Source organism: Hippocampus guttulatus, chromosome 6, assembly GCF_054856545.1.
Source record: "Hippocampus guttulatus isolate MCC_2025c chromosome 6, RoL_Hgut_1.0, whole genome shotgun sequence".
In the NCBI taxonomy this organism is placed as follows: Eukaryota; Metazoa; Chordata; class Actinopteri; order Syngnathiformes; family Syngnathidae; genus Hippocampus; species Hippocampus guttulatus.
The window spans coordinates 24,505,539-24,528,917 of NC_141266.1; the positions used below are offsets into that span (position 1 = coordinate 24,505,539).

Consider the following 23,379-nt stretch of genomic DNA (forward strand, 5'->3'; position numbering starts at 1 on the left):
GCTCGCTTTTTACCTTGTTTCTATTCTAATTATTGTCTCTAATGCAACAGTCTTTTACTTCGACCGAATCTAAAAAAACTGTAATGACAATATTCAGGATATATTTTAGTGTTTGGCAGCACAGTCAACAAATTAGCGTATTTGTCTCACAATTCTGTTGTTTGGGGTTCAAATCTCTTTTCTGGCTTTCCTGTGGTGCATCCTCCCACGATTCCAAAAACAAGCATGTTCTCTTCAATGATGACTGAATTGTCTTGAAATGTGCTTGTGTAAAAAGCTTGATTGCCATGGGATTGGCTGGCGACCAGTCCAGGATGCACCCCGCCTCTCGCCAATAGTCAGCTGAGACTTTGAGGCTCCAGCTCACCACAACCCGAATAAGGTCCAGTGCTATAGAAAATAGATGGACAGATGGATGGGTTGTCAAGTGGTGTTCCACAAGGATCATTACTAGAAACCTTGACATTTGGGCAACAATTATCAATTTGATGGATCTAATAGTAATTTGTACTTGTGATAATACTAGAACAGAAAAAAAACCTTGTATTGTATGATTCTCCTATATTTAATCAAAAATTAAATATTTAATTCATGTATAAAATATAATTATTAGCGAAGCAGCTCCAGGCCCTTTCCCCGATTCCCGTTTGTCTGATAGCCGACTACAACACTATTTTCCCATAAGGCCATAGGCTTTGTGTGACGTATTAATCACGCGACAAGCACCGTCCGAGCTTCTTCCATTTGTGATAGAAAAGGGTGAAACTCGGCCTTTGTCGAATCATTTAAAAGGCTTTGAACCCGATTAAGGACGCTTGTCTGCTTTCGTTATTAATCTCGTGAAGTTAGAACATTCCAGGTAAGTTCATGTGCGTGCGAGAGGGTTTATTAGCGTTAGCCAACGTTCGCTACCTTGGACTCGATCGTCAACTAAACGCAGTGCAATAGCTTCGCACGTACTTTGTTATTGTTAATGCAATCCTTATTCGTTCTTTGTATTGTCAGTCATAGGTGTAATTCAGTCAAGAGTCCGGAGCTTATTGTGGATGCTTGTAACAGGTCGTTTAAACTTGTCATTTAGTGGATAAATGTTAGGCAGTCTGACTGACATACTTCGCACACAAATGACTGTCAGCATGCTGTGCATTGAGCATTCTATGTACACATAGCATATAGTATAGCCATATTGGCCAAGATAGCATGTCGATTTGGGATTTTTAGGCCGAGCCTAAGGTGTCATCAACAGTTTGCAACAAAGATGCAGAGAGACTGTCACAGAAAGGCCAATATCCCAGAGGTTTAGTCAGTGTTTGTTTTTAAATGTAAACTGTCAGCATTTCTGCCCCTGCGTGCAGATGTCTCTGGCAGACGAGCTCCTAGCAGACTTGGAGGAAGCGGGCGACGAGGGCGAGGATGGCCTGTATCCAGAAGGAGAGGAAGGCGACAGCGACGGAGAAGCCTCGCAGGGGAGGAACGACGGCGGGCTGGAGGACATCCCCGAGGAGATGGAAGTGGACTACAGTAAAGCCGACAGCGTCGCGGCCATCGCAAAGCTCCGAAACAGCAAACAGGTACGTTTCAGAATGTGAAATGAGGGTTGCAAATTTGGGGGAATTTTTGAAGTTTGAAACCCTGCGGATAACCTCCGTGCACCCCCTGCCATCCCGACGTGAGATTGTGTTGAAATGTCTGTCGATGTGGTCGTTTCTTCATGAAGCCGTTGTGTGACAGTTTTCAGATATCATGGAGAAGATATCAAGATATGTCGGAAAGCAGCGCAAGAATTCAGAGGGTGAGCTAAAATCGTAATAAGCCATTTTTGTGTTATCATTATTCTTGTTATTATGATTCTTTCCTTCTTTCTTGCCCCTCCAGTGTCAGGCCCCGTAGAGGCCGACCCAGAATACAGACTCATCGTGGCGGCCAATAACCTGACGGTGGAGATCGACAACGAACTCAGTGAGTGTGACCGTTGCCCTCCGGACGTTCTCCATTTCTCAGTTGCCTTGTGTCGACCCGAGTCCTCGTTTTTGCCTCCAGATATCATTCACAAGTTTACTCGCGACAAATACTCCAAGAGGTTCCCTGAGCTGGAATCGCTGGTGCCCGATTCTTTAGATTACATCCGCACAGTCAAGGTGAGAGTAGAATAAGACTTTCTCAGCACCGCAAAGACGAAATTCTGGATTTACAGCAACTCAGTGGACAGCAGAAGAATCATCTTGAGGAACCCCCCCCCCCCCCCACCCACCTGAATGTGAATGGCACCCCTCTGGACGAATATGTTTTTCTCTGCCCTTGTGCTCAGGAGCTGGGCAACAACCTGGAGAAGTGCAAAAACAACGAGACTTTACAGCAGATCCTCACCAACGCAACCATCATGGTCGTGAGCGTCACAGCCTCCACCACGCAGGGGTGAGGTGCACGCGGTCGCGGTCGCGCCACGAGGAAACGCCAACACGCTTTTGTGCTGTGCTGTGTGACGTGCCATTTCTCTTCAAACAGCCACGTTAGAAACACCGTCGATCAGAACAAGTATTCGGGGGGGGGGGGGGGGGGGGGTCCTGGCTCAAATTGAGGCAGAGGTGGTACCAGACCAGACCAGAGCTTGGCCAGAGCTTGACGCTGCGTTGAGCGATCGGTCTGGCTGGGCACGGCAATTCACCGGCAACCTTCATTTGCTCATCGGTATGCCCGTCCACCGGTTGCCGGGCAGAATTCGTTCGGCTCAGTTCAGGCTGAACGATGATTGGAACTCGAATCAACATCGGGGTGTACTCAAATGGCATTTTTCAAATCCCCCGAGGCTGCGTTTTTTTCCAACGGCATCCGTGTAGTGAACTGTGTGCGTGTGCGTTGAGGTCTCTGCTGAACGACGCGGAGCTGAAGCAGCTGGAGGAGTCGTGCGACATGGCTCTGGAGCTCAACCAATCCAAGCACCAGATCTACGAGTACGTGGAGTCCAGGATGTCCTTCATTGCGCCCAATCTCTCCATCATCGTCGGGGCGTCCACCGCCGCCAAGATCATGGGTCGGCAATGGCCTCGCACGCTCGCTCGCCGGCCGCCTATTCCCCCGCTTGCTGACGATGTGGACGTGGTGCCCTCAGGTATCGCCGGCGGCCTGACCAACCTGTCCAAGATGCCCGCCTGCAACCTGATGCTGCTGGGAGCGCAGAGGCGAACGCTGTCGGGCTTCAGCAGCACCTCGCTGCTGCCCCACACCGGCTTCATCTACCACTGCGACGTGGTGCAGACGCTCCCGCCCGTGAGTCCTTTCCGCTCTTCTGCTTTTGTCGCAGAAATTCCACCCAAATGTCCCTCGTTGTTTTCTTCAGCAAAAGCAAACGCTCGCGACCGTTTTATGGTGAGTCCGCGCAAAGGGCGTCGGCCCGCTTCACCGCAGGACGGCAGAAATCGAAGCCTACTTACCCTTGCTGAAATTCGGAGGACTTTTGGGCCACTTCAAATAAAACGAGGCCTCCAAAAAATGAATCGATGATCGAAAATCGCGGTGGATTAATTTGGTCTTCGATTGATCCAATAACCTCTAAAATGTGCTCCCCTTTTCAGTCAGACGGAATTGTGCGAAGTTGGAGTTTTATCCTTTGCGCCCACTCTTCCGCGTGTTTTGAACCCATCTCCTTTTGAAATAAACGGTTTATTGTTGCTCTGCCGCCAGTGGAAAAAATATTTTTTTTCTAAATAAAGCCCCTCGGGTCGTTCAATGAAGGTCCTTGATACCTCGATGCCACACGATGGCGCCAGAATAAGAGGGTGAAATGTATCGGCTGATTCAATGGAAGTTCACTGTCTCGCCGTCTCCTTTCAGGATCTCAGGAGGAAGGCGGCCCGTCTGGTGTCCGCCAAATGCACGTTGGCCTCCAGAGTGGACAGTTTCCACGAGAGCTCTGACGGAAAGGTGAGCAGGCGCGCTCATGACGATGGCGTAATTATTGTGCCTTGATCAAGATGACGGCGCAATTCTGCACGTCGTGGACGCAGATTGGATTGGAGGAAGGGGGGTGGGGCGTCTTTTACAGGGTGCCAGCCGAATTCTAAATCGTCAAACTCTGTGGCGATGCTGCAGGTTGGTTACGACTTGAAAGAAGAAATCGAGAGGAAGTTCGACAAGTGGCAGGAGCCGCCGCCTGTCAAGCAGGTCAAACCGCTGCCTGCTCCTTTGGACGGGCAGAGGAAGAAGAGGGGAGGCAGGAGGTACGCAAGCACACACCCCCCCCCCGCCCCCCCAAGCAAATAGAGAAGAGTCATTTTTCAAACTGCGATGTTGCCAATAGCCACCGTTTCCTTTTTGAGCCTGCGCCTCTTTTCGAAGGTATCGAAAGATGAAGGAGCGTCTGGGCCTGACCGAGATCAGGAAACATGCCAACAGGATGACCTTTGCCGAAGTACGCTAACAATTCCTCCGCATCACGTGTGTTGCTTTGGAACGCATGCTGGAGAAAAAAAAAAAGTACACCACGTGGCTTTATGGTAACTTTTCCTTTGTTGTGATGGCAGATCGAGGATGACGCCTACCAGGAGGATCTGGGCTTCAGTCTAGGTCAGTTGGGGAAAAGCGGCAGCGGTCGCGTCAGGCAGGCGCAGGTCAACGACGCCACCAAGGCCAGAATATCCAAATCGCTCCAGGTAAAAACCGGCCAAGTCTTTGTAAGGCTGCTTTAGTCTAACTATTTGTAGTCGAACCTTATTTTTGATGGTTTCCAGCACTTTGTCACAGCTTAGTTTGCCACTCTATTTATTTATTTTTTTCGTTTTGTTTTCTTCCTGCATGTCACTTGCGTATGTAAAAGTGACCCATTCATTGTCAAACACAAGGAAATGTTGTGCTTTGCCAACAGAGGACTTTGCAGAAGCAGAGCATGACGTATGGCGGCAAGTCCACGGTGAGAGATCGCTCGTCGGGGACCAGCTCCAGCGTGGCCTTCACTCCTCTCCAGGTGAAAACGGCGGCAAAGTCTCCTTTTGGCCCACCCCAGCGCCACCCCGCATTCAGTATCGTCACCGTTTCATCTCCTTGCCAGGGGCTGGAGATCGTCAACCCGCAAGCGGCGGAGAAAAAGGTGGCGGAGGCCAACCAGAAATACTTCTCCAACATGGCAGAATTCCTCAAAGTCAAGAAGGAATCCCAGAAGTGAAATCTGCCGTCCTTTTTGTTTGTGTGCGCTTGACTTTTTAATTTCAATAAAACGTGTACATCTTTGTTAATTTGGACTCCACGCAGCCATGTGATTTGTCAAAAGTATTTATTGAAATGTGTACAATCCTGCTTTAGAACTCTGTAACATCTCCCATGCAGAGCTGTGACAAGACAACGGGCACACTCGCCTTTTCACAGTCAAAACCTCCCCCCTTACCAGTCAGCTGCTTTTACACACAACAAATATTGTCACTGTAGTACACCTCTGAAATGATCATAATGATGATCAACATGAGTGCTGGAAGGAGGGGGAAGAGAAAAAAAAAAACAAAACCAAACCCCAGCCTAGTCTAACTGTCCACTTGGTGGGAGGGGGGGGGGGGGCGAGATGGAACAACGGCAAGAAAGAGGCTTTCAGGATTTGGTTTTTTCAAGCGGATGCATGTAAACAGTTTTGGTGCACTTTCACCTGAACAAGTTATGACGAAAAGAAATTGAATTCTGACAGAGCCGTGGTGGGCAACCAACAGGATGTACGCCCCCCCCCCCCACCCACCCACAACAGGAAAAAAAGAAATTGTCCCCAATTCTGTCATGTGGCCCCAGTGGGATTGACTTGAGCACGAAAGAAATGCAGACAATCTGTGACTCGGTTCGCCACCTTCGATTTCTAAACCCGCATTTTAACAAGGCGGCGAGAACCTTTGCGATTCACTCGCCGACAATCAACAACCCAAATCCTCCTGTGAGGATGTACGGAACGTCGTCTTCAAAACACAAAAGCCATAATAAGAATGCAACCCGTTTAACTTAAAAACAAACTTTATTGGTAAAGAGAGGGAGTCAGAGACCAGTTCAATTGCATAGCAATTTAATCCAAGTCCGATTAGGACGCTATCCCTGCCACAGGGAGAGGCCCTGTGGTCGCTCTCAGCCGCCTTTTGCCTTCTCGTTGTATTAAATGGACCACGACAAGATCAAGAACACTATTGATAAGCGCTCACTAGGTCTAAGAGTGACCACGACAGGCATTCACAGGGTTTTAAAACGAAGCCAATCCTACGCACCGAGACGAAAATGTCCGCTGTACCTCCCCCGCTTCTGGACCAGAAAGTTACAGTAAATACAAGAAGGGCAGTTTGATTTCACAAGGAACATTTTTGTTGTCGTTTCGTGTCCGGTCATAAGAGGCGTCCAGGCTCGTGTACACAGAATGTCTGTTGTTGTTTTTTGGAAAGAAAGAAAGAAAGAAAGAAAACAAACGATAAGAAACATGCATTAGAGGGAGGGTCGGGCTTTCCTAATGCCACAAAGTGAGTGCGCGCACAAACCGGCAGGAACGCACGCCTGGCGCGGCAACGCTCTCTCGCGTCAGGCAGCGCGAGGACGTTTGATCGAAGGGGGCGAGGAAGAGAAGCCCAGAGGGCGCTTCTTGTTGTTGTTATATTCCGTTTGGTGAAGGGCCAGGCGCTACTTAAGCGATGGGGGCTTCGCATGAGACGCAGCCTATAACAGACACCGCTCTTTGCTTTTTTGTTGGCGTTTTTTTGTTGTTGTTGTTGTTGATGGGCTTGTTTTTTTTTTTTCATTTTTGGGAGTGGGGAGAGCGTTTTCTACTACACATCACAATCTCTATCCACAGTTTGGAGTTCAGTCTCGGAATGTCGACAGCAGTACATTTGTGTCTCTCGGGTGTCCTCCGGGAGGGGCGATCACTGCAGGTCTCGGTCTTCCAGGTACCTGTACTCAAACGTGAAGCCCTCCTTCTTCCGCTGGCCCCATTTCTCATAGTCAAAGTAAATGTAAGTGCCCTGTGGGACACCCCCCACCCAAAAAAACAAAACAAAACAAAAAAAAAACATCAGTACATCATGCGTGCACAATGTATTCCCGACAGCGGGGAGAAAAAGTGATGCATTTTAGCCATAGAAATGACGGGAAGCAAAATAGACCAATTCAATGAAAACGTTTCAATCTTTGTATTCTCTTTAGTTATTACAAGTACTCTCTATTTATAATTGTACAATATTGAGCGTTGTTTTTGCTAATCAAAATGGGATTGGCATTTCCATTCACTTCGACGGAACACCACATCGTAGGAATGAAGAAGGTCACACATGAGACGCATGTAACATTGGAAAGCTTATCCAATCCAATCCAATGTTACTTCAAACATTGTCTGCACTGTGAAAGACATTTTGATGCTGGTCAAGGCGTGTTTGTGCAGACTAGAGAGAGAGAGATCCTGACCTGTTCAAACTCATCAGTGATAGTCTTGGGCTCCTCGTGCCTCTGGAACCACATCATGTACTTGGTGTGAAACCTCCATGACTGCTTCTTCAACGCCTTGGCCGACAGGTACTGAGCCTTGGTGCCCTGGGGGAGGCCACAAAGTGGGAGTGACTTGTCACAATTAAGAGTGGAGAGAAAAATGTGCCAATGCAACAACCCCCTCCAAATAATGAGACTTCCAGTGAGTTTTGACAACGACCCCCCGGGAGCGGACTTCCCCCAAACAAGCTTTTTCCACACACCAAAAAAAATCACCCCTCACCTATACTTTGTTCACTATTTTGTGGCATCTTGGTAGCAAGTAACTATGGTGAATTGATTTGAGATTGACTTATGCAAAAACAGTACTTTGTCCGCATTTTTTTTGTTGCCTCTCTGGTCATGATATCATTCTAGTTAAATTTGTTTTCACGGGTTTATAAATGCACAAATAGAAAATCTTGACAAATAGACTAGACTTCATCACTCAAAGCGAGGAACGAGCGGAGGTGCCGTCGACCGAGCCGACCGACGTGTCACGTGCTCACCTCCAGGTAGTAGAAGATGAAAAACAGTGTTTCTGTGGACAGTCGCTGGTAGAACTCGATGGAGTCCGAGTGGTGCGGAGGCATCTGATAATGGAAGGGCAAGGTGGGGCACGGGTTCCTCATCAAGTATTGCCTGCGACGACACAGAATCGGATCAAACGCAGCACAAAGACGTCCGCGCAAAAGGCGCACGACACGGGCCGGCATTTTCTCCACGCCGAATAACGCGAGTCGCCTCGTGTAACTCTGTGAACGCTGTCGGCCGACTTCGGTGACTCCGCTTGACTGACCGATATCGCAAAGACGCGCGGCTTAACTTATATCGAGGAAAAGCGGACGTTGCGAAGGACAGCGCGTGCATGTTCAAGGGAAACGTGGACGCTAAAGGCACGCCCCCAATAGGCGCGTTGTGCAAAACAACACCCTAAAAATGGTCCCTACGAACACACGCTTAGGAAATACAATTTCGATGGCAAGCTATCAGTTACACGGAGGGCGCCGTGGGAGAATTCAAGATCAACTCATCCATGGTGCTCGGTGCTTCTGTTGTTTGAAACGGCGCCATCTATCCATCCGGGAAAGGACGACCGCGGCGCACCGACATGCGGCGGATTACAAGGAAAAAAGGGTGGCTAGCTTCCGCTGCGGCGCTTATCGGAGCTCTGAATCCTTTATTCTGCCGGACTCACTTGGCTTCCGTTACCGACATCTTTGACATCGCGGTGAACCACACCGGAGAGAAGAAAGGGGACCGGCACGGTAGCGATACGCTCAACGGGGCGCGCGAAGGGCGGGCCTTCCTGTTGTGCTTGGTTGCCATGGTAGCGGACAGAAGCGGCCAGCGTGGGTGACGATGGCAAACGCAGCTCGACTAAGAGTGAGAGGCAGCGCCGGGCGAGTGACGCCACAATTTGGGAATAGATTGGCAAAGGAGAGCGGCTCTGACAATGACGGACGGGAGGGAAACCCGGCGTGTTTGATTGTGAGCTTGCCGTTCATTTCAAATGTCCAAGATGAGGACTCTGATGGATTTGAGGATGAGGATTGATAAAAAAAAAAAGGAATAACTTGAGTACAATACTTCAATAAAGGCAACTCAGTGTGGCTCCGGCTGCCTTTTTAAAAACCGACGCTAGCGCGCATGCACGCAGCCGTATTGTTGACGCCGGCGTACGCGTGGCCACACCTGCGTCCAGGAATACAATGCATCTTGTGTACGTGTTCAAGAAACAGCACACGTAAGTGACGTGGCACCTTTGAAGAGGGCGTGAAAATACGGTACTTCAACGCGCGCTGCCACTCGCGACTAGAGGCCCTCACCTGATCCTCTCGGAGTCAGAGGGGTGCGGCATGTGCGTCCACGCCGACTCCTGCATGGCCTGCTGGTACAACTGGTCTTTGGGGAGGGGGGTGGGCCCCAAGGGACAGACGCCGAGCGACGGCGGGATGCTGACCTCGGACACGGATGGCTGCGGCGCGGCAGGGGCGCCGGGCGCCGCGGACGACGAGAAGATGTCTGCAGGAAAAGGAGGAGAGAGCGCCGTCAAGAACGCCGTTCGCTAACGCGGCAACTCGCCTGCGCTCGACATTGTGCTTCGCTCGCAATGGCTACAAGGTGGGCGCAAGCACGCGTTGCGCTTTCTGTACTACAACTAAGGACCGCTACGGCTACGCGGGGCACATTTTCAGCGTCCGGCGAAGCGAAGGGACAAGGAGGCGTGGGCGTTCCGACCTCGCTCGGTTAGGTGCAGGTTGGGGATCTCTCCGTCAAGGCCCGATCCCAGGGCCGCCCTCTCCGCCATGGCCTTCAGGGAGATAAGAGGCTCGGGAGCCTGAGGAGGGGACGAGGACAGGTCAGAGATATCAGAGCGGTGCTATCTTGAGGTAGAAAAAAAACAAAAACAAACAACAAGCAGGCTTCTTGACACAGACCAGGGATTTTTTTTAAAAAGCCTGTACAGTACATTTGTGAAGTACAATTCAGTTGTATTTCACTTTTTAAATACAACACAGTTGCCCTGAACATTTTAGAACGCTTTGCTTTCCTTTCTTTCGCAACCATTTTGACGAACTTGAGTCATGCCCTCAGCGGTTGCTTAGACGCCACATTTTCTTTCAAGCGCTAGCAAGTCTCTGCTCGAGTCGTGACCGTTGGACGACATTTTCCTCCTCCGACATGTGCGGCGGACTTGCCGGAGGCACGGCCAATTGCAGTGTGTCCCCGCGGCACGCAAGATGATGTCGAGTCAATTAGCGGAGCTCACCTTGAGGCCCTCGGAGGCCTGCGTGTAGGAGTGCGGCCCGTTGAGGAGGCTCCCTCCGCCGGGCGTGCTGTCCGAAAAGGAGGGCGACGGCGAGCTCGGGGGTAAGGTGATGGAGCTGATTAAGCTGGGCCCGTTGTCCAACCTGCGCGGGCAAGAGAGAGACGAGCGGTCGCTGCGAGTCTGGAGCGCGCCGAGCACAATCAAGAGTGCAAAAGGAAAAGGGGGACGTACGGCTGGCTGGCGGAGGAACTGAGGGATGACGGCTGGCTGCTTTGAGATTGGCTCGGGGTGCTCAGAGCCGACTCGGCCGAACTTTCGGCCACGACAGCGCTGTAACCTGAAGGAGATCGCAGAAGGTCAGCCGGCACGGAGGACAAAGGGCCGACACATGCTTTGGAGACGTTTACTGTCAAGTGACAGTGAAGATCACTGGTGTCAAACTCGAGGCCCGGGGGAAATCATTCGATGTGGCCCGCAAAGGCAAATCATGCGCGCACACGTCATGTTTCTTACAAATTGCCTTCACTTCAATTTACATCAGGTGCTGGATCCACGAAGCCAGCAACAAAACTCCCAAGCACGGGAACGAGCGCTGCCTTTCTGTATCTCTCAGTCCATTTTAGGTTCATTCTGAAATTTCAGCCGGAAGGGAGCACAACAATGCCCAACGTTTTCGGAGTCGTTCAAAAGTTGAGACGGACTGGCCAGGGAATCTCCGATATTCAAATTTACATACTCTTCCATCGGATGGGAGAGGATCAAATAAGTCCAAGTAACGGCTCAACGCCGGCGTTCGCGACGGTCTGCGGCACATTCCAACGCACGTACGAATTCGGTAGATGTTGCCGTCATGTGAACAAAACTCCGTCGTACGGCAATACGAAAAGAATCATCACGGCGCCGTGCTGGCAAAGGTACACAATGAACCCGCGGACCCATCGTGAATTTTTGGCGATGCGTGGTGAGATTTTTCAAAAGGCCTCAATCAAGTTTGCCAAACACCGAGGGGGGCCACCGGGCCACATACTTGTGCTTCCATTCTGCTTGAGTCCGCTGGGCGGTCGGGCGGGCGCGGCGCTCACGCCTCCGACAATGCCGCCGTTGCCCCCCATCATGCCGACCACTCCGGGCGAAGCGCCGACGGAACTGGGGGGCGCCTGAGAGGCGGCGGACGACGCGTTCTGGCCGGACACCAGGCCCAGAATGCTTCCGCTCAGCGAGCCGTGGCCGGAGCCCAGCAGGCCGAGCGCCGTGGCCGCTCCGTTGGTCGTGACGCCGCTGGAGCCGGAGGTGGCGATGATGGACGTGCTGCTCTCCGCCGAAATGCCGGACGGCGCGCCGCCGCTGCCGCTCAGGCCCAAGCCCCCCGGCGCCGCCGCCTGCGCGTACGGCGCCGGCGTGGACCCCGAAATGAGCCCCGCCATGGTGCTCAGGGGCGCCGAGTGGACCCCCAGGCCCAAAGACGACATCTGGCCGGCTCCGCCGCCCCCCGTCATGCCCCCTTTGCCCAAACCCAATCCGAGCCCGAGCCCCAAGCTGGACACGGGAGCGGACCCGGACGAGGGCTGGGCGAGGGAACCGGCAGCCGATGAGACGGGCGTGCTGGGCGCCGGCAGAGACGAGGCGGTGGAAGCCGGGAGCAGCAGGTTGCCGGGCGGACTGGGGGTGCTATTTGAGGAAGCCGACGGTTTGGACAGAGGGGGCTGCTGCTGCTGCTGCGATTGGTTCTGCGACTGAGCGTGATGCTGCTGCTGCTGCTGTTGCTGCTGCTGCGCGGGCAGATGCTGATGCTGTTGCACGGCGCTGCTGAAGCTTCCTATGAGGCCGCTGCTGGTCGGAACCACGGGGCCGCCTCCGACCACGCTCGCCATGGACACCAGGGAGGACGAGGAGGAGGAGCCGGACGTGGTGGAGGAGGAGAAGGAGGAGAGCAGGGAGGGCGTGCCGTTCTTAACAGGCGACTGGAAGCCAAAAAGCACCACAGAGGAACACGTCAGATAGGCTCGTCCGCAGTTCCAAATCCGAGCCGCATACGAAGGGCTCATCTCTACACGTACGCGGATCGTTTGAAAAAGGTGCGCCCGAGTCGACGGAATGGAGCCGCAAGGCGCTCGTACATTTTTACTACAAGCTCTGCTATTTTCTCCTCTGGTCATTTGCAATTTAGAAATACGGTCGCATCATGTTCGAAAGGACAAGCAATGTGCCATCGGTTTATGCCATTCGCGGCTTTGGAGGTGATCGACAATCAATGTACGGCGCAACAAAGACGATGTGATTTTTAGGAGCGTAAAGTATTTGCCGTCATGATGCCAATTTGACGTTGTCCACCTCAGAATCATTCTGGCGACTTCCGGTCTCCAGATCGACGAGGGGCGATTTGGAACAATGACCCTGCGGTGAGTGCCAAAGTATTGTTCAAGAGCCCATTTTGAACAGAAAGCGAAATTCACTCAACACTACTCCCCAAAATGATGGGCAAAAATGTGCAGCGTGTTTTTCATGTGCTCTTGAAAAAACTGTCGTGTGCGTGTAGTCCGAGCGCTCGCTTTCACCCGGCTTCTAGAAAAAATAAAAATAAAATTCAAACAACATCCGGGTACGTGTGGACATGGCTCAAGTGCACACAGAGGAAAGTGCAGCGTGAACTCAAGAAGCCCAACATAGTCAGAAGATGACACAACCAAAGCAGAAGTCCCCAGCCGTGGTCCCAGAGAGACAAAAGTGTTGCTTTGAAGGGAACAGGAAGCCTTCGGCCACCGGGACTCTTCAGGACCAAGGGCGAAGAGCGCAACGGCGCTACACTGTTCATCTAAGCCACACAGCACAGATGAGAGCCTCTCACCTGACTAACTTCAGTGTCTGTTGAGCGGCCCTTTTTCTTATCGTCCTCTGAGTTCTCCTATAGGAGGAGATACCTTCATGTGACAATCCACTTTTTTTTGGGGGGGGGGGGGGGGGGGGAAGGTTGTTGAGTCAGCACACGAGCCAGTGGATTAGAACACAACGGGGGCTTGCAGGTGGGTTAGCAGGGTAGGGGGGGGGGGCTCAAAAGAGGGAATGTACAAGCACTCAAACCAAAGGATTTCCTCATTTAGTGGCTGGGGGCGTTATTTGACCTCCGGGCATCTGCTAGGGGGTGAAAATGTTGGGTCGTTTAAATATTTACGCATATGCCAGGACCGTATGAGGAAAAAAATTGACTGTCCTATAAATGTTTTTTGTTGTCAAATTGAGGACCGCTGAAGATTTTAGACCGAAAAAGTAAAAAAAATGTAAAATGAAGAAAATGGCAAGATGCAGACAGATATCACATCTGTGGAGTTATTGAAGATCTCAACGATGTATTGAAGGCTTAAGAGTCATTAGGAAGGATATTTAGGGCCTCGGTTTGGGGTACGCCACTGGGAAATACAGCTGCAGAAATGAATCGTGGTGTTATTCTTGTTTCCTGACATCGGAGGTGCCGCAACTATTTGACCGTTGATGAATTGGAGAATTGAATTGAGCGGAGGCCACGACTTGAGGAAATACATGATTAAAAGCCACTCACGAAAAAGCTGCAATGTTCAGCCTCCGGTTGAAATTTCTGGACGATCCTAAAAGGTACAGAACCTTTTACGGTCCCACTTAATTTGATCTTCTCCGATGTTTCGCTTTCAAAAAGTGTCAAATTAAGCTCACAAAAAGGAATTTTAGTTTCATCCTGAAATTTCACCACAAGGCCCACATTTTATCACGCTTACGCGGATCTTTTGCGCGCGTTGAACCGGGGCTGGCTGGAGTTTCGATGGCAGGGGGGCAAAAGCAGAGAAACTCACCGCGGCGCAAGTGGCCGGCGACGGAGGGATGGGTGACGACGAGGTGGTGGAAGTGGGAGTGCTGCTCGAGTGGAGGTACATCTCATCTTCCATGTTGCCCTGACCCGATGGAGACGTGGCCACTAATGCTGCAGCTTCGAGAAATCAGACAACATCGCGAGGGGAAGGGGAGGGGGGGAAAAAAAAAACCCTCAACAACAACAATAAAGCCTCGGGATGTTTGGGTATCCCAAAACACAAATCGCAACTCACGGATGTCTTCGAGGTCCAAGTCATCGTACAGGAATTCGTTCTCTTCAAAGTCGGGGTCTTGCGAAGAATCAATGTAATACTCCACGTCATCTTTGATCTTCTGAATGGCGTCCACCGGCACAGAGTCGTTGTCCAGCATCCGTAAAATGGTCTCCAACATGCGAATGTGGAACCGGTGCCTCTCGATCAAACGCTTGAGCTCGTCGATTCGATCTTGCTTCTGCACGACGGGACGAGGCCGAGGGGAAAGGAGCCGTCTGAGACGAGCAACTTCAACTTGCTTGGAGGGAAGCAATCAAAGTGGGTTTACCTCTTTGTCACCTTTCTTCTTTCGCGTTTGAACCGAAAGAGACTCCACCTCGCTTTCAAACTGATCGACCTGCATGTTTAGAGTGTCTATCGTATTCTGCAAGAGAGGGCAAGAGAAGGAACGAGGACGTCGCAGCCTTGGTCGGAAGAAAACTTGTGCATATTCAAGTCGGGACGTCGCATTACTGTTAGCCATTGCCCCGTCTCCTCCTTTTCCCTCTGAGCCGGATCCACTTTCTGAGCGAGCCCCAATCCTTCTTTGGAGTAGGCCTTGGTTTTTGTTTCCCGCTCCACCACTTTGAACCGCTCCATTTGCTAACGGTCACAATGGAAGCCCTTCATTATGCCAACATGAGCAAGGAGAACACAACGCATGTCAAAAGGGCGGCGTACCGTCTCGATGAGCTTGCGGTTCTCCACGAGCTGCCGTTTGTCCTTGATCTCGTTGGAGGCCACCCATGTTTTTATCTGATCTCTCAGTCGCTGCAAGGAGAACCGGCAAACATTTGGGCTGAATTTACAAGCGACACAATTGGCCGTTTTTTTTTTTTTTGCTCTCCGGCGGCACAACTGGAAAATGCATTATGACAGTGAACGTGATCCTTTTCAAAAATGCAATCGATTGAATAGCCTCCAAATCGGACGCGTCTCGGTTTTGTGCCGATTCGAGCTCAGCGTCGATGCGATTCACACTGCTCACGCCACCTTGACATCAACATCCACATCTGCTCAAACGGCATAAACATACAGCCCCAACTAAAGCAACCCTACTGTAAATCTAAACCACACATTGGAGCTAAGTCAATCGTCGAAACAAAAAAAATGATTTAAAAAAAGAATGAATACGTGTCACTGCCCTACTCCACTGAGAGACTGAGGAAATCTCGCCTCCCCGAGGCCTGCGTTACATTTCCGCCCTGGGAGGGAAATGCCATTATCACATTTGATCAATTGGGTCGTCACCATTTTGCACACTGATCACCGTGCACCCATATCTGAACCTTCACATCACAATGGAATCATTTTATTTCGGTATTCCCCCAAAAGTACAAGAGGCTTGTATGATAGCTGCTATCCATCGATCAAAAATATTTGACGATGTCCATTGTGCACGGCAGCCAGCGTAGCACAAGCCAACTCAATATGTTTTATGTATATCTGATGGTTTACTTTTGTGTTATTGCCGCTGCCCAGTGTCGACACTTGTTGAGTGCAATTTTAGCATTGTTACACGTGTTCTGTGAACCGCTCCAGATTGAGCCACTCGAAATTCTCAGCAAAAGTATTTAGTACTTGACCCTGCAATGTGAATCCAGCCTGTGAGACAATTTTATGCAGGCACATGACTGAAAAAAATGAAGAAAATAAATCTGGGAATATGTCATACCTGTAGTTTTTTAATCTCTTTCTTGAGGTCGGCTTCGTATTTTTCCTTCTGGTTTGCATTAGCTGCATTGTGAAGCTACAACAGACGGGGGTGCGTTCCCGGTAAACCAGTGCGTTCTTTTCCAACAGAGACAGCGGAAACACACAAGACAAACGTTCTCACCTTCTGCCAAATGTCCTCAAACTGTTCCACGCCTTCTGCTACTTTTTTCAAGCATCTGTCAATCTCACCTGTGTGGGGAAGAACCATTAAATACATTCATTCATTACGATCCGTAACATTGTCACGCAATTGAGGCAGGGCTAGAATACAACACCATGAGGGAGTCCGTGCTAACAGCACAACAAATGACACTCTCCCACAAACAAGTGTTTACCTTGAAGTTTTCTCTTGTCAGCCATGGCTCTGACTACGACGATGTCCACATTCCGTCTGTCACAAAGTTAGCTGTGTGAGCAAAGTGTGTGTGCATGTGGGGGGGGGGGGGGGTAATACATAACACTCACAGCATCAAACAAAACATAATTCATCAAACCAACTTGCACGATAGCCGCGCCACACTAACTGACGTTAACTAGCGCTGCGCGCTCATGAGCGGCGCGCATTCAAATCCACTCTCAAAACATAACTACGCCGTCGTTTCGTCTATATGCACAGAAACGGAATTGCCTCTCGCAAAACTATGACAGATATGGCTGGCAGCTATTCGGCTAACGCTGCTTAGCCAGCTGCTAAAGCTCGTCCCCCTCGCTCGAGCACCTACGAGCTCGCTTTTCAGCATGTAGCACGATGCATATCTTTGGGAGGACATCGCATTCATGCAATAACAAATGCATAGCTCTGGCAAAGCACTTGTGCGTGGTGAAACGCAAATTAGTTTAGAAAGCGTTCCCATCGCAAACCTGCTAGCTAATTTGTCTTTCTGGCTAGCTAAGGCATAAAATGCTAGCTAGCGGCTCAGCTAGCCATATTTAGGAAAAAGGGAAATTGGCTCGAGTCGACCATTAAGAGTCGCACTTTTCTTTCTTCCACATTTACCTATGATATGGGCTTTCGTTTCTCTTTTGTCAATAACAGCCACAACTTATTCCAGAAGGTCTTCTTCACTTCCAAATTGTGTTTTCTTTTCGACAAGCTCGTTGACTGGAATATAGCTGAAGATGGACGGTTGCTAAAAGATCCCTCCTCTCCATTCCAAACCCGCCCTAAATCCCATCTACGACCTCTGATTGGACGAGCGCGATGTCTGTCAATGATGGATTTCCGCTGGGACGACGGCCAGCCGTCGGTTCAGTTGTGCGATGAATTACAACCCCACATAGACACACACAATGAAGAATAGTCTTTTAATGCTGGGTTTGATGTCTGACACAAACTAAAAGCGTATATTCATCCCATAATATTGAATTAATTTATTCCCAATGATTTTTCTCCTAAAATAACGACCGACAACAGTGCCATTACCGCCAAACACGCACTGTTCACACAAAACACACTTATGATGCCAACTTTATTAGGTAAACCTATAGCAGTCTGCAGAATTGTTCAACGTTAAAATGGTAACTACTTCTTTTATTTTGATAATTGCGACTTGCCAAATCATCTAAGTAAATTATCACAAATGTCTCTGATGCAATGAGTAGGAGTCACCAACATGGTGCCATTTGGGGGTACCACGTAGCACCTAGTCCTGGGACCACGTGAGTGCCTGCAGGTCTGCTGATGGTCTAGAAGGGAGCATTTGAAAATGTCAACACTAGCAGATATATTATGAAATAGGTGTTGCAAAGTGATATTTATCCGTTTCCAATCTGGTTAAATCAATTATTGTGATCAGTGTCTTAACATATATGAATGCTATTAATAACACACAATTGAAGGTCATTTGAGCAGATTTTAGAAGTGTGTTTCAAACTGGTATTAATGCGTACCCAAAAAGGAGCTCCCATTTTCAAAGAGGTGAGCGACTCCTGAATGACAGCATTCTACTGCTTTTAATGGTTGTAATCTAGATTTCAAAACCCGCAAAAAAAGACAACCAAAACCAGTGTTTAACATTTTTTCCAAAAATATTCACAGCAGATCCACTAATCAAATCGGCAAATAACAATGCACATAAATGTATCGCAAAACGTTTTTTGGGAGGGGGGGGGGGGGGGGGAAAGAAGTGCTATGATGGGACGTCATTATACAAAGAGGAAAATATCCAAATGAGACAAGACAGCACCTGTTCACTAACTTATTTTCCGATGAAACTGGTCAAACTGTGTGCCTCTTACTGTACACGCATTTATTTCTGTCAGTGTGATAGTGAGGTCGGGCTGGGCATTTCTCCAAACTGCGCGTCCGACAGCACCGTCATATCTGCTTCATTCTGGAGAAAAAAAAAGCAATTAAATCAACCAGCTATGAAATCAATATACTGTATACGGTGAATCCCGTTTCAATCGGGGGATACGTTCCAGGCCCACCTGAACTACAATCCTCCTCCAAAGGCACTGGAACAGTTTTTTAAGAGATTCCAAATTGTTGTATTGGCAATGCCCGATGTTTGTGTGACCTCGCTACAGGACTCCGATACTTTTGGAGGGAAGTGCAGCTAGGGAGCAATGCGTACAAAACGTCTTGTAGTGTGTATGTGTTCGAGACATGCATGTGCCTTGAAGAGGTGGGGCTAGCTAGCTAGGCGACGTGTGTTGACGAGTCTGCGTGAGTGTGTCGATGAGAGCTGTGGCCGAGGGGAGATTCTTCGCGACTGCGCTCATTGTCTGTGTTTTACTCTTCTCCCGGCCGAAAAGTAGAACGCAACGGTGGCTCTCCTTTCCCTGCGTGCGAGGGCATTACGGAAAGCATTCTGTAAAATCCCCTGAAAGTGTGGGCCAAAAGCCTACCTGTAAATCTTTGTCCTTCTCTTGCTTCGGCGTAACGTGTCTTCGCTTCTTGGGCCCAGAGGGATGGTGAAAAGCGGGAGATGAGGTGGAACCCGTCACGCCGTTGATCCGATCGTCCGCAGCGCCGACAGCTGCGTCCGAAGGTGCTCCGGGCTCATCCTGCAACAGAGCGACATCATGACATGAAAAGACACGTGCACCGAGGTGGCCTTTTGCGGTTCAAGGAGAAGGACATCAGATGTTAGAAACAGAAGAAAAGCTACATTTTTCATCAGGGGCGACGGAAAGAGTGAAAAGTGAAATCGAAATTGCCTCTTCATTGGCCCATTCAACACTTCTGAACATAGACGGTCATACTCAAAGAAATTGAATGAATATATATATATACACATACACACACACACACTTTTTTGACTTGTACACACCATTTATAAGTAAACGTTTAAAAAAGATATTTGAGTGTCATAAGATTTGGTTTTTGAACATAATGAAATGTAATTAAAATGAAACAGACACACACATGAATAAGAACCCTTTTGGTTTTCATTGTGTCACAGCTGACCTCCAGCAGCATGGTGAGCTGAGCATTCCTGTAGTCGTCTCCATGAGCATCGAGGGTCTTCATGAGGAACCTGTAACAGAACAATAGTAGTGTTAACAAAAAGGGGCCCAGAACACATTTAAGATGAGATGAGAAGAAAGCAAAACCATTCCCTACCGCCTTTCTTTCTTCAGACGTCGCGTAAGTCTTTGGACTTGGTGAAGGCGACCGAGGATCTTGTGATTCACCTGGATGGGACAGTGGTGAGGATGGTAGTTCAATACACTTTGCCTTATGCTGATATTCGGAAATGAGATTCATAAATTTTGAGCCCATCCAAATGAAAACAGTCTCCCCAAAACGGTTGTCATTCTTTGGAGGAATCTCTTTCATTTTGCATTTTCTTCCTCGACAAAATATGACATAGTTTGGGGGGTACCAAATGATAGAAACAATAAACACAGACGCAACCTGTTCAATCTCTTTGCATCGTCTATTCAGCGCCAGATATTTCCTCTTATCGAGAACTCTTCTCTCTTTGTCCTCCGGGGCAGCGCTCTCCAGCAGTTCGTTGCCCCCTGGGCCCAATTCCACCTGGGGACAGACAACAATCTCAGTCAGTGAAAAGTGCTCCATTTTAAAACAGGAAGGAAGGTACATTTGTTCGAAACAAAACATTTACACTTGGAATGAATGCAAATGCCATCCTCCACCCCGAGGAAAAAAAATAAACAAAACTCCACGATATCAGAGTTCCTGAAAATATACAATCATGTCAGAATCAGAATCATCTTTATTGGCCAAGTATGTAGAACACACAAGGAATTTGTCTCCGGTATAACACGCTGCATTAGTATCATCGTAAACAACAAATCATTGAACCATTTTAGAGTAACCAGTAGCAGTATTTGTAGTACAAGAAGAGTGACTACGTCAGTGACTGTTTAAGGAGTTAATGGCTAGAGGGAAGAAGCTGTTTAAGTGTCTACTGGATTTGGTGCGCATGGATCTGTAGCGTCTGCCTGAGGGGAGTAGCTGGAAAAGGTGGTGGGCAGGGTGCGGGGGATCCAGGAGGATTTTCCGTGCCCTTGTCTTGATTCTTGCAGTGTGCAAGTCCTCAAGAGTGGGTAGGGCGGTGCCAACGATTTTTTCCGCCGTCCTAACTGTCCGTTGAAGTCGGATTTTGTCCTTTTTTGTGGCGGCCCCAAACCAAACCGTGATGGAAGAACACAGGATTGATTCGATGACTGCCGTGTAGAACTGTCGTAGCACCTCCTGTGGCAGGCCATGCTTCCTCAGCAGCCTCAGGAAGTACATCCTATGTATGTTATTATTAAATAGAATTAAAACATTTTTAAGAGTGACAACAGTTTTGGCTGTTGTGCCGGTCTTTCTATTGAGTGCCCACCTTGGCCATCCGGGGGCACTATAAGACAAAAAAGACTGATAATACTTTTCATTGAGATGGCTCACCTAACCTGTACAGCACTGATATTAATCGTTCTTTGCAGAGGATAAAGAATATTTGACTGTTATCTTGTCTATCTGCATAGGTTATTTTGCCATTTATATTCAAGCCATTGCCTAAAGCATCGGTGGCCAAACTTTTTTGACCAAAGATCGACTTTTGAAGCGACCAACCTCCCGCCATCGGCCCGATCGCACACGTCCAACCGTATGCACACGCAGGCACAGCCGGAATGGCCCCTGGCATGAACGAAACCGAAACACACAGACACACAAATCTTTTTTTTTTTTTTTTCCCCCCGCAATTCCTCCTCCCACCCCTCTTGGTTGACTTGGATCCGGATCAATCGCGATCGATGTATTGGGCACTCCTGGCCGAAAGGGTTATAGCGCTGCAAGACAGATCCTAATCAGCGTTAGCATTGAGGAAGCGGCTTGAAAGGCAAAGATATTTGGTTGTTTATAATACAAAATGTGTAATTGACAGAAAACAAATGACACGAAAATCACCTCCCCGGGTCCGAGCTCCACAACACCTGGTTCCAGTTCCGCTTCCAGGATGTGTCCCCCAAATAGAGGAGGGAGGGCCAAACCAGAGAAGTCTTCCATTATCTGGGAAAGGGGGTAGTAAATGGGGGCACCCGAAACTGCAACGGAGAAAAAAAAACACCTAAGAATCCTCCAAGAGAAAAAAAAAAAGAATCTTAATATTTGTTACCCTGTAATAACTCTCACGGATCATTAAGCGGAGTTCTAGAATTAAGTTGATGAAGTGCAATTTGATGGTGTCCAGTACAATAACGTCTTACTGTGGTTAATGGTCGTTGAGTGGTGCGGATAACGGTGAGAGATAAATCACCTAACTGTAAGAAGAATACTGTATGTCCATTCCTTATCCTTGGCAGTACTGTACTTACCGTTCTTAGAAGTCGATGCCCAGTTGAGTTCAAGACGGGAGTACTTGTGTCTCTTCAAAGTTAAGAAACAATCATGGTTAACAGCACATCCAAAAACACCTAGTTATTCATCAAGAGGCCTAGTGGATACTTTAGTAACACATTATGGTGAAGAAATTAGCATGAAATGTGACTCCTCATTTCGCACCGACTCGCTTGTGTTTACATGCAGCAGGCACACGATTTATACGTCATGGCCGACGACACAACTACATTTCCCATGAGCCACCACCAGTTTGTACGTCACAAACCAAGATGGCGGGTGCGTGTGTGTTCCGATTATTTGGACATGACAATTGTTTGAAATAAGCATTAATATTCCTTACGTCATTCATGCATAATGCAATAATTCGTTTTTCAAACCAAGTAAAAAGACTAATTGCTGTGGCAAATGATGTTTTATTGATTAAAAACGCGTGACCTTGGGTGTTTTGCTAACGCTGGCTAATATAGTTAGGTTTTCCTGGATTAACTGTATATTATCTGTCGTAAAATGTCCGCCGTTTGAAAATATAATGATCACCGTCTGTGTCTCTGTGCAGGGGTTGCAGCCTTTTTAAAGAATGCGTGGAATAAAGAGCCTGTCATCTTCGCCTCTTGCGCGATAGGTCTAATGGGTGAGTCCACAACGAGTCCGTCTTCACATCGGCCATATTTGTCAAATAAAGGACTAATTTTGACTTTTTTTCGTTAGGTCTTGTGCTCCCGGTAATAAGTCCATACACAAAGTATTCAGGAATGATCAATTCTGCGGTGCCATACACCTACCCAGGTAAATTCTGACACTACAGTCTGTGACAACTGCCAACCAGTTCGTTGGTTTACATAGCTTTCATTATATTATCAGAATCATCTTTATTGGCCAAGTAAACTGCAAGCATTTAACACACAAGGAGCAGCAACACATGCAGTACAAATAGAGTATGAAACAATACTCACAGGCATAGACTATCTCTGCTCTGCGGCAACAATGACCATTTTTTGAGATAAGTTGGGGCCCTCTCTGCCTCGTATTGTTAATATTAGATTATTTAGTGTAGAGCTCCATAAGAACTTTTGGGGGGGGGGGGATAGATTCAAAATAATTGTAAAATGCAAGTTTAAATAGACTGCAGTCACAAATATAGATCTCACGGTCTTTTGTTCTGCCTAACATCTTCCTCGTCCCCCATCGCAGTTCCTGTTCGAGATGACGGAAACTTGTCCGACATTCCCGTGCACCCGTGTGAGCAAAGGGGAGACAGGCTGCAATGGCTGAAAGACCTTTAACTTCACATTCTTGATCACTTTGTTTTGCCTTTGTCAATGGCCCACAATAAAAATTGTCTATTTAGTTCACCGTATTTGCCTCGTTGCTCGTCATTTGACTGGCGGAAAAACAGGATGAAGCAACAATGGGTTTAGCTTTTGTTTGAATTCTTTTTTCTACCTTGAGTAGGTCGTGGCAGATTCAACATCAGCCTGATCCCGCCCGAGCGCTTTGACCAAGCTTCAAGCGGATTAAAATTTGAA

At 48.6% G+C, this 23,379-nt stretch overlaps 4 protein-coding genes across 8 annotated transcripts; 2 read left to right on the top strand and 2 right to left on the bottom strand.

Moving 5' to 3' along the window:
• The first annotated feature begins 711 nt into the window (after nt 1-711).
• Nucleotides 712-5,228, top strand: prpf31 (PRP31 pre-mRNA processing factor 31 homolog (yeast)). Its single transcript, XM_086113395.1, has 14 exons — nt 712-859; nt 1,356-1,571; nt 1,732-1,792; nt 1,876-1,959; nt 2,041-2,138; nt 2,309-2,415; nt 2,862-3,031; nt 3,110-3,267; nt 3,832-3,921; nt 4,090-4,217; nt 4,336-4,408; nt 4,521-4,649; nt 4,862-4,960; nt 5,045-5,228. The coding sequence occupies exons 2-14, from the start codon at nt 1,356-1,358 to the stop codon at nt 5,156-5,158; spliced, it is 1,527 nt and encodes a 508-aa protein (XP_085969521.1). The 5' UTR covers nt 712-859; the 3' UTR covers nt 5,159-5,228.
• Nucleotides 5,229-6,014: 786 nt separating this feature from the next.
• Nucleotides 6,015-17,183, bottom strand: cnot3a (CCR4-NOT transcription complex, subunit 3a). Of its 4 annotated transcripts, none has more exons than XM_086113393.1 (18): nt 17,051-17,183; nt 16,389-16,444; nt 16,175-16,242; nt 16,013-16,087; nt 15,019-15,108; nt 14,812-14,940; nt 14,627-14,722; nt 14,317-14,536; nt 14,065-14,192; nt 13,089-13,145; nt 11,271-12,204; nt 10,475-10,580; nt 10,244-10,385; nt 9,712-9,811; nt 9,300-9,495; nt 7,980-8,112; nt 7,411-7,536; nt 6,015-6,971 (listed from the first exon to the last, which is right to left on the bottom strand). In XM_086113393.1, the coding sequence occupies exons 2-18, from the start codon at nt 16,411-16,413 to the stop codon at nt 6,873-6,875; spliced, it is 2,724 nt and encodes a 907-aa protein (XP_085969519.1). In that variant the 5' UTR covers nt 16,414-16,444; nt 17,051-17,183; the 3' UTR covers nt 6,015-6,872. The 4 variants fall into 4 exon arrangements, with proteins under 4 accessions (XP_085969519.1, XP_085969516.1, XP_085969518.1 ...); XM_086113390.1 differs by having other exon boundaries at nt 14,065-14,198; XM_086113392.1 differs by having other exon boundaries at nt 14,065-14,198; nt 16,389-16,459; nt 17,051-17,172.
• An 804-nt stretch (nt 17,184-17,987) lies between these two features.
• tfpt (TCF3 (E2A) fusion partner) lies at nt 17,988-22,047 on the bottom strand. 2 transcript variants are annotated; one of them, XM_086112746.1, is made up of 7 exons: nt 21,829-22,047; nt 21,422-21,523; nt 19,916-20,038; nt 19,622-19,692; nt 19,466-19,535; nt 18,904-19,062; nt 17,988-18,386 (listed from the first exon to the last, which is right to left on the bottom strand). In XM_086112746.1, exons 2-7 carry the CDS (start codon nt 21,518-21,520, stop codon nt 18,312-18,314), a joined length of 597 nt encoding a protein of 198 aa, XP_085968872.1. In that variant the 5' UTR covers nt 21,521-21,523; nt 21,829-22,047; the 3' UTR covers nt 17,988-18,311. The 2 variants fall into 2 exon arrangements, with proteins under 2 accessions (XP_085968872.1, XP_085968871.1); XM_086112745.1 differs by having other exon boundaries at nt 21,422-21,558; nt 21,829-22,045.
• A 57-nt stretch (nt 22,048-22,104) lies between these two features.
• ndufa3 (NADH:ubiquinone oxidoreductase subunit A3) lies at nt 22,105-23,210 on the top strand. The gene is made up of 4 exons (XM_086112747.1): nt 22,105-22,129; nt 22,410-22,484; nt 22,562-22,639; nt 23,045-23,210. Exons 1-4 carry the CDS (start codon nt 22,123-22,125, stop codon nt 23,134-23,136), a joined length of 252 nt encoding a protein of 83 aa, XP_085968873.1. The 5' UTR covers nt 22,105-22,122; the 3' UTR covers nt 23,137-23,210.
• Nucleotides 23,211-23,379: the final 169 nt, after the last annotated feature.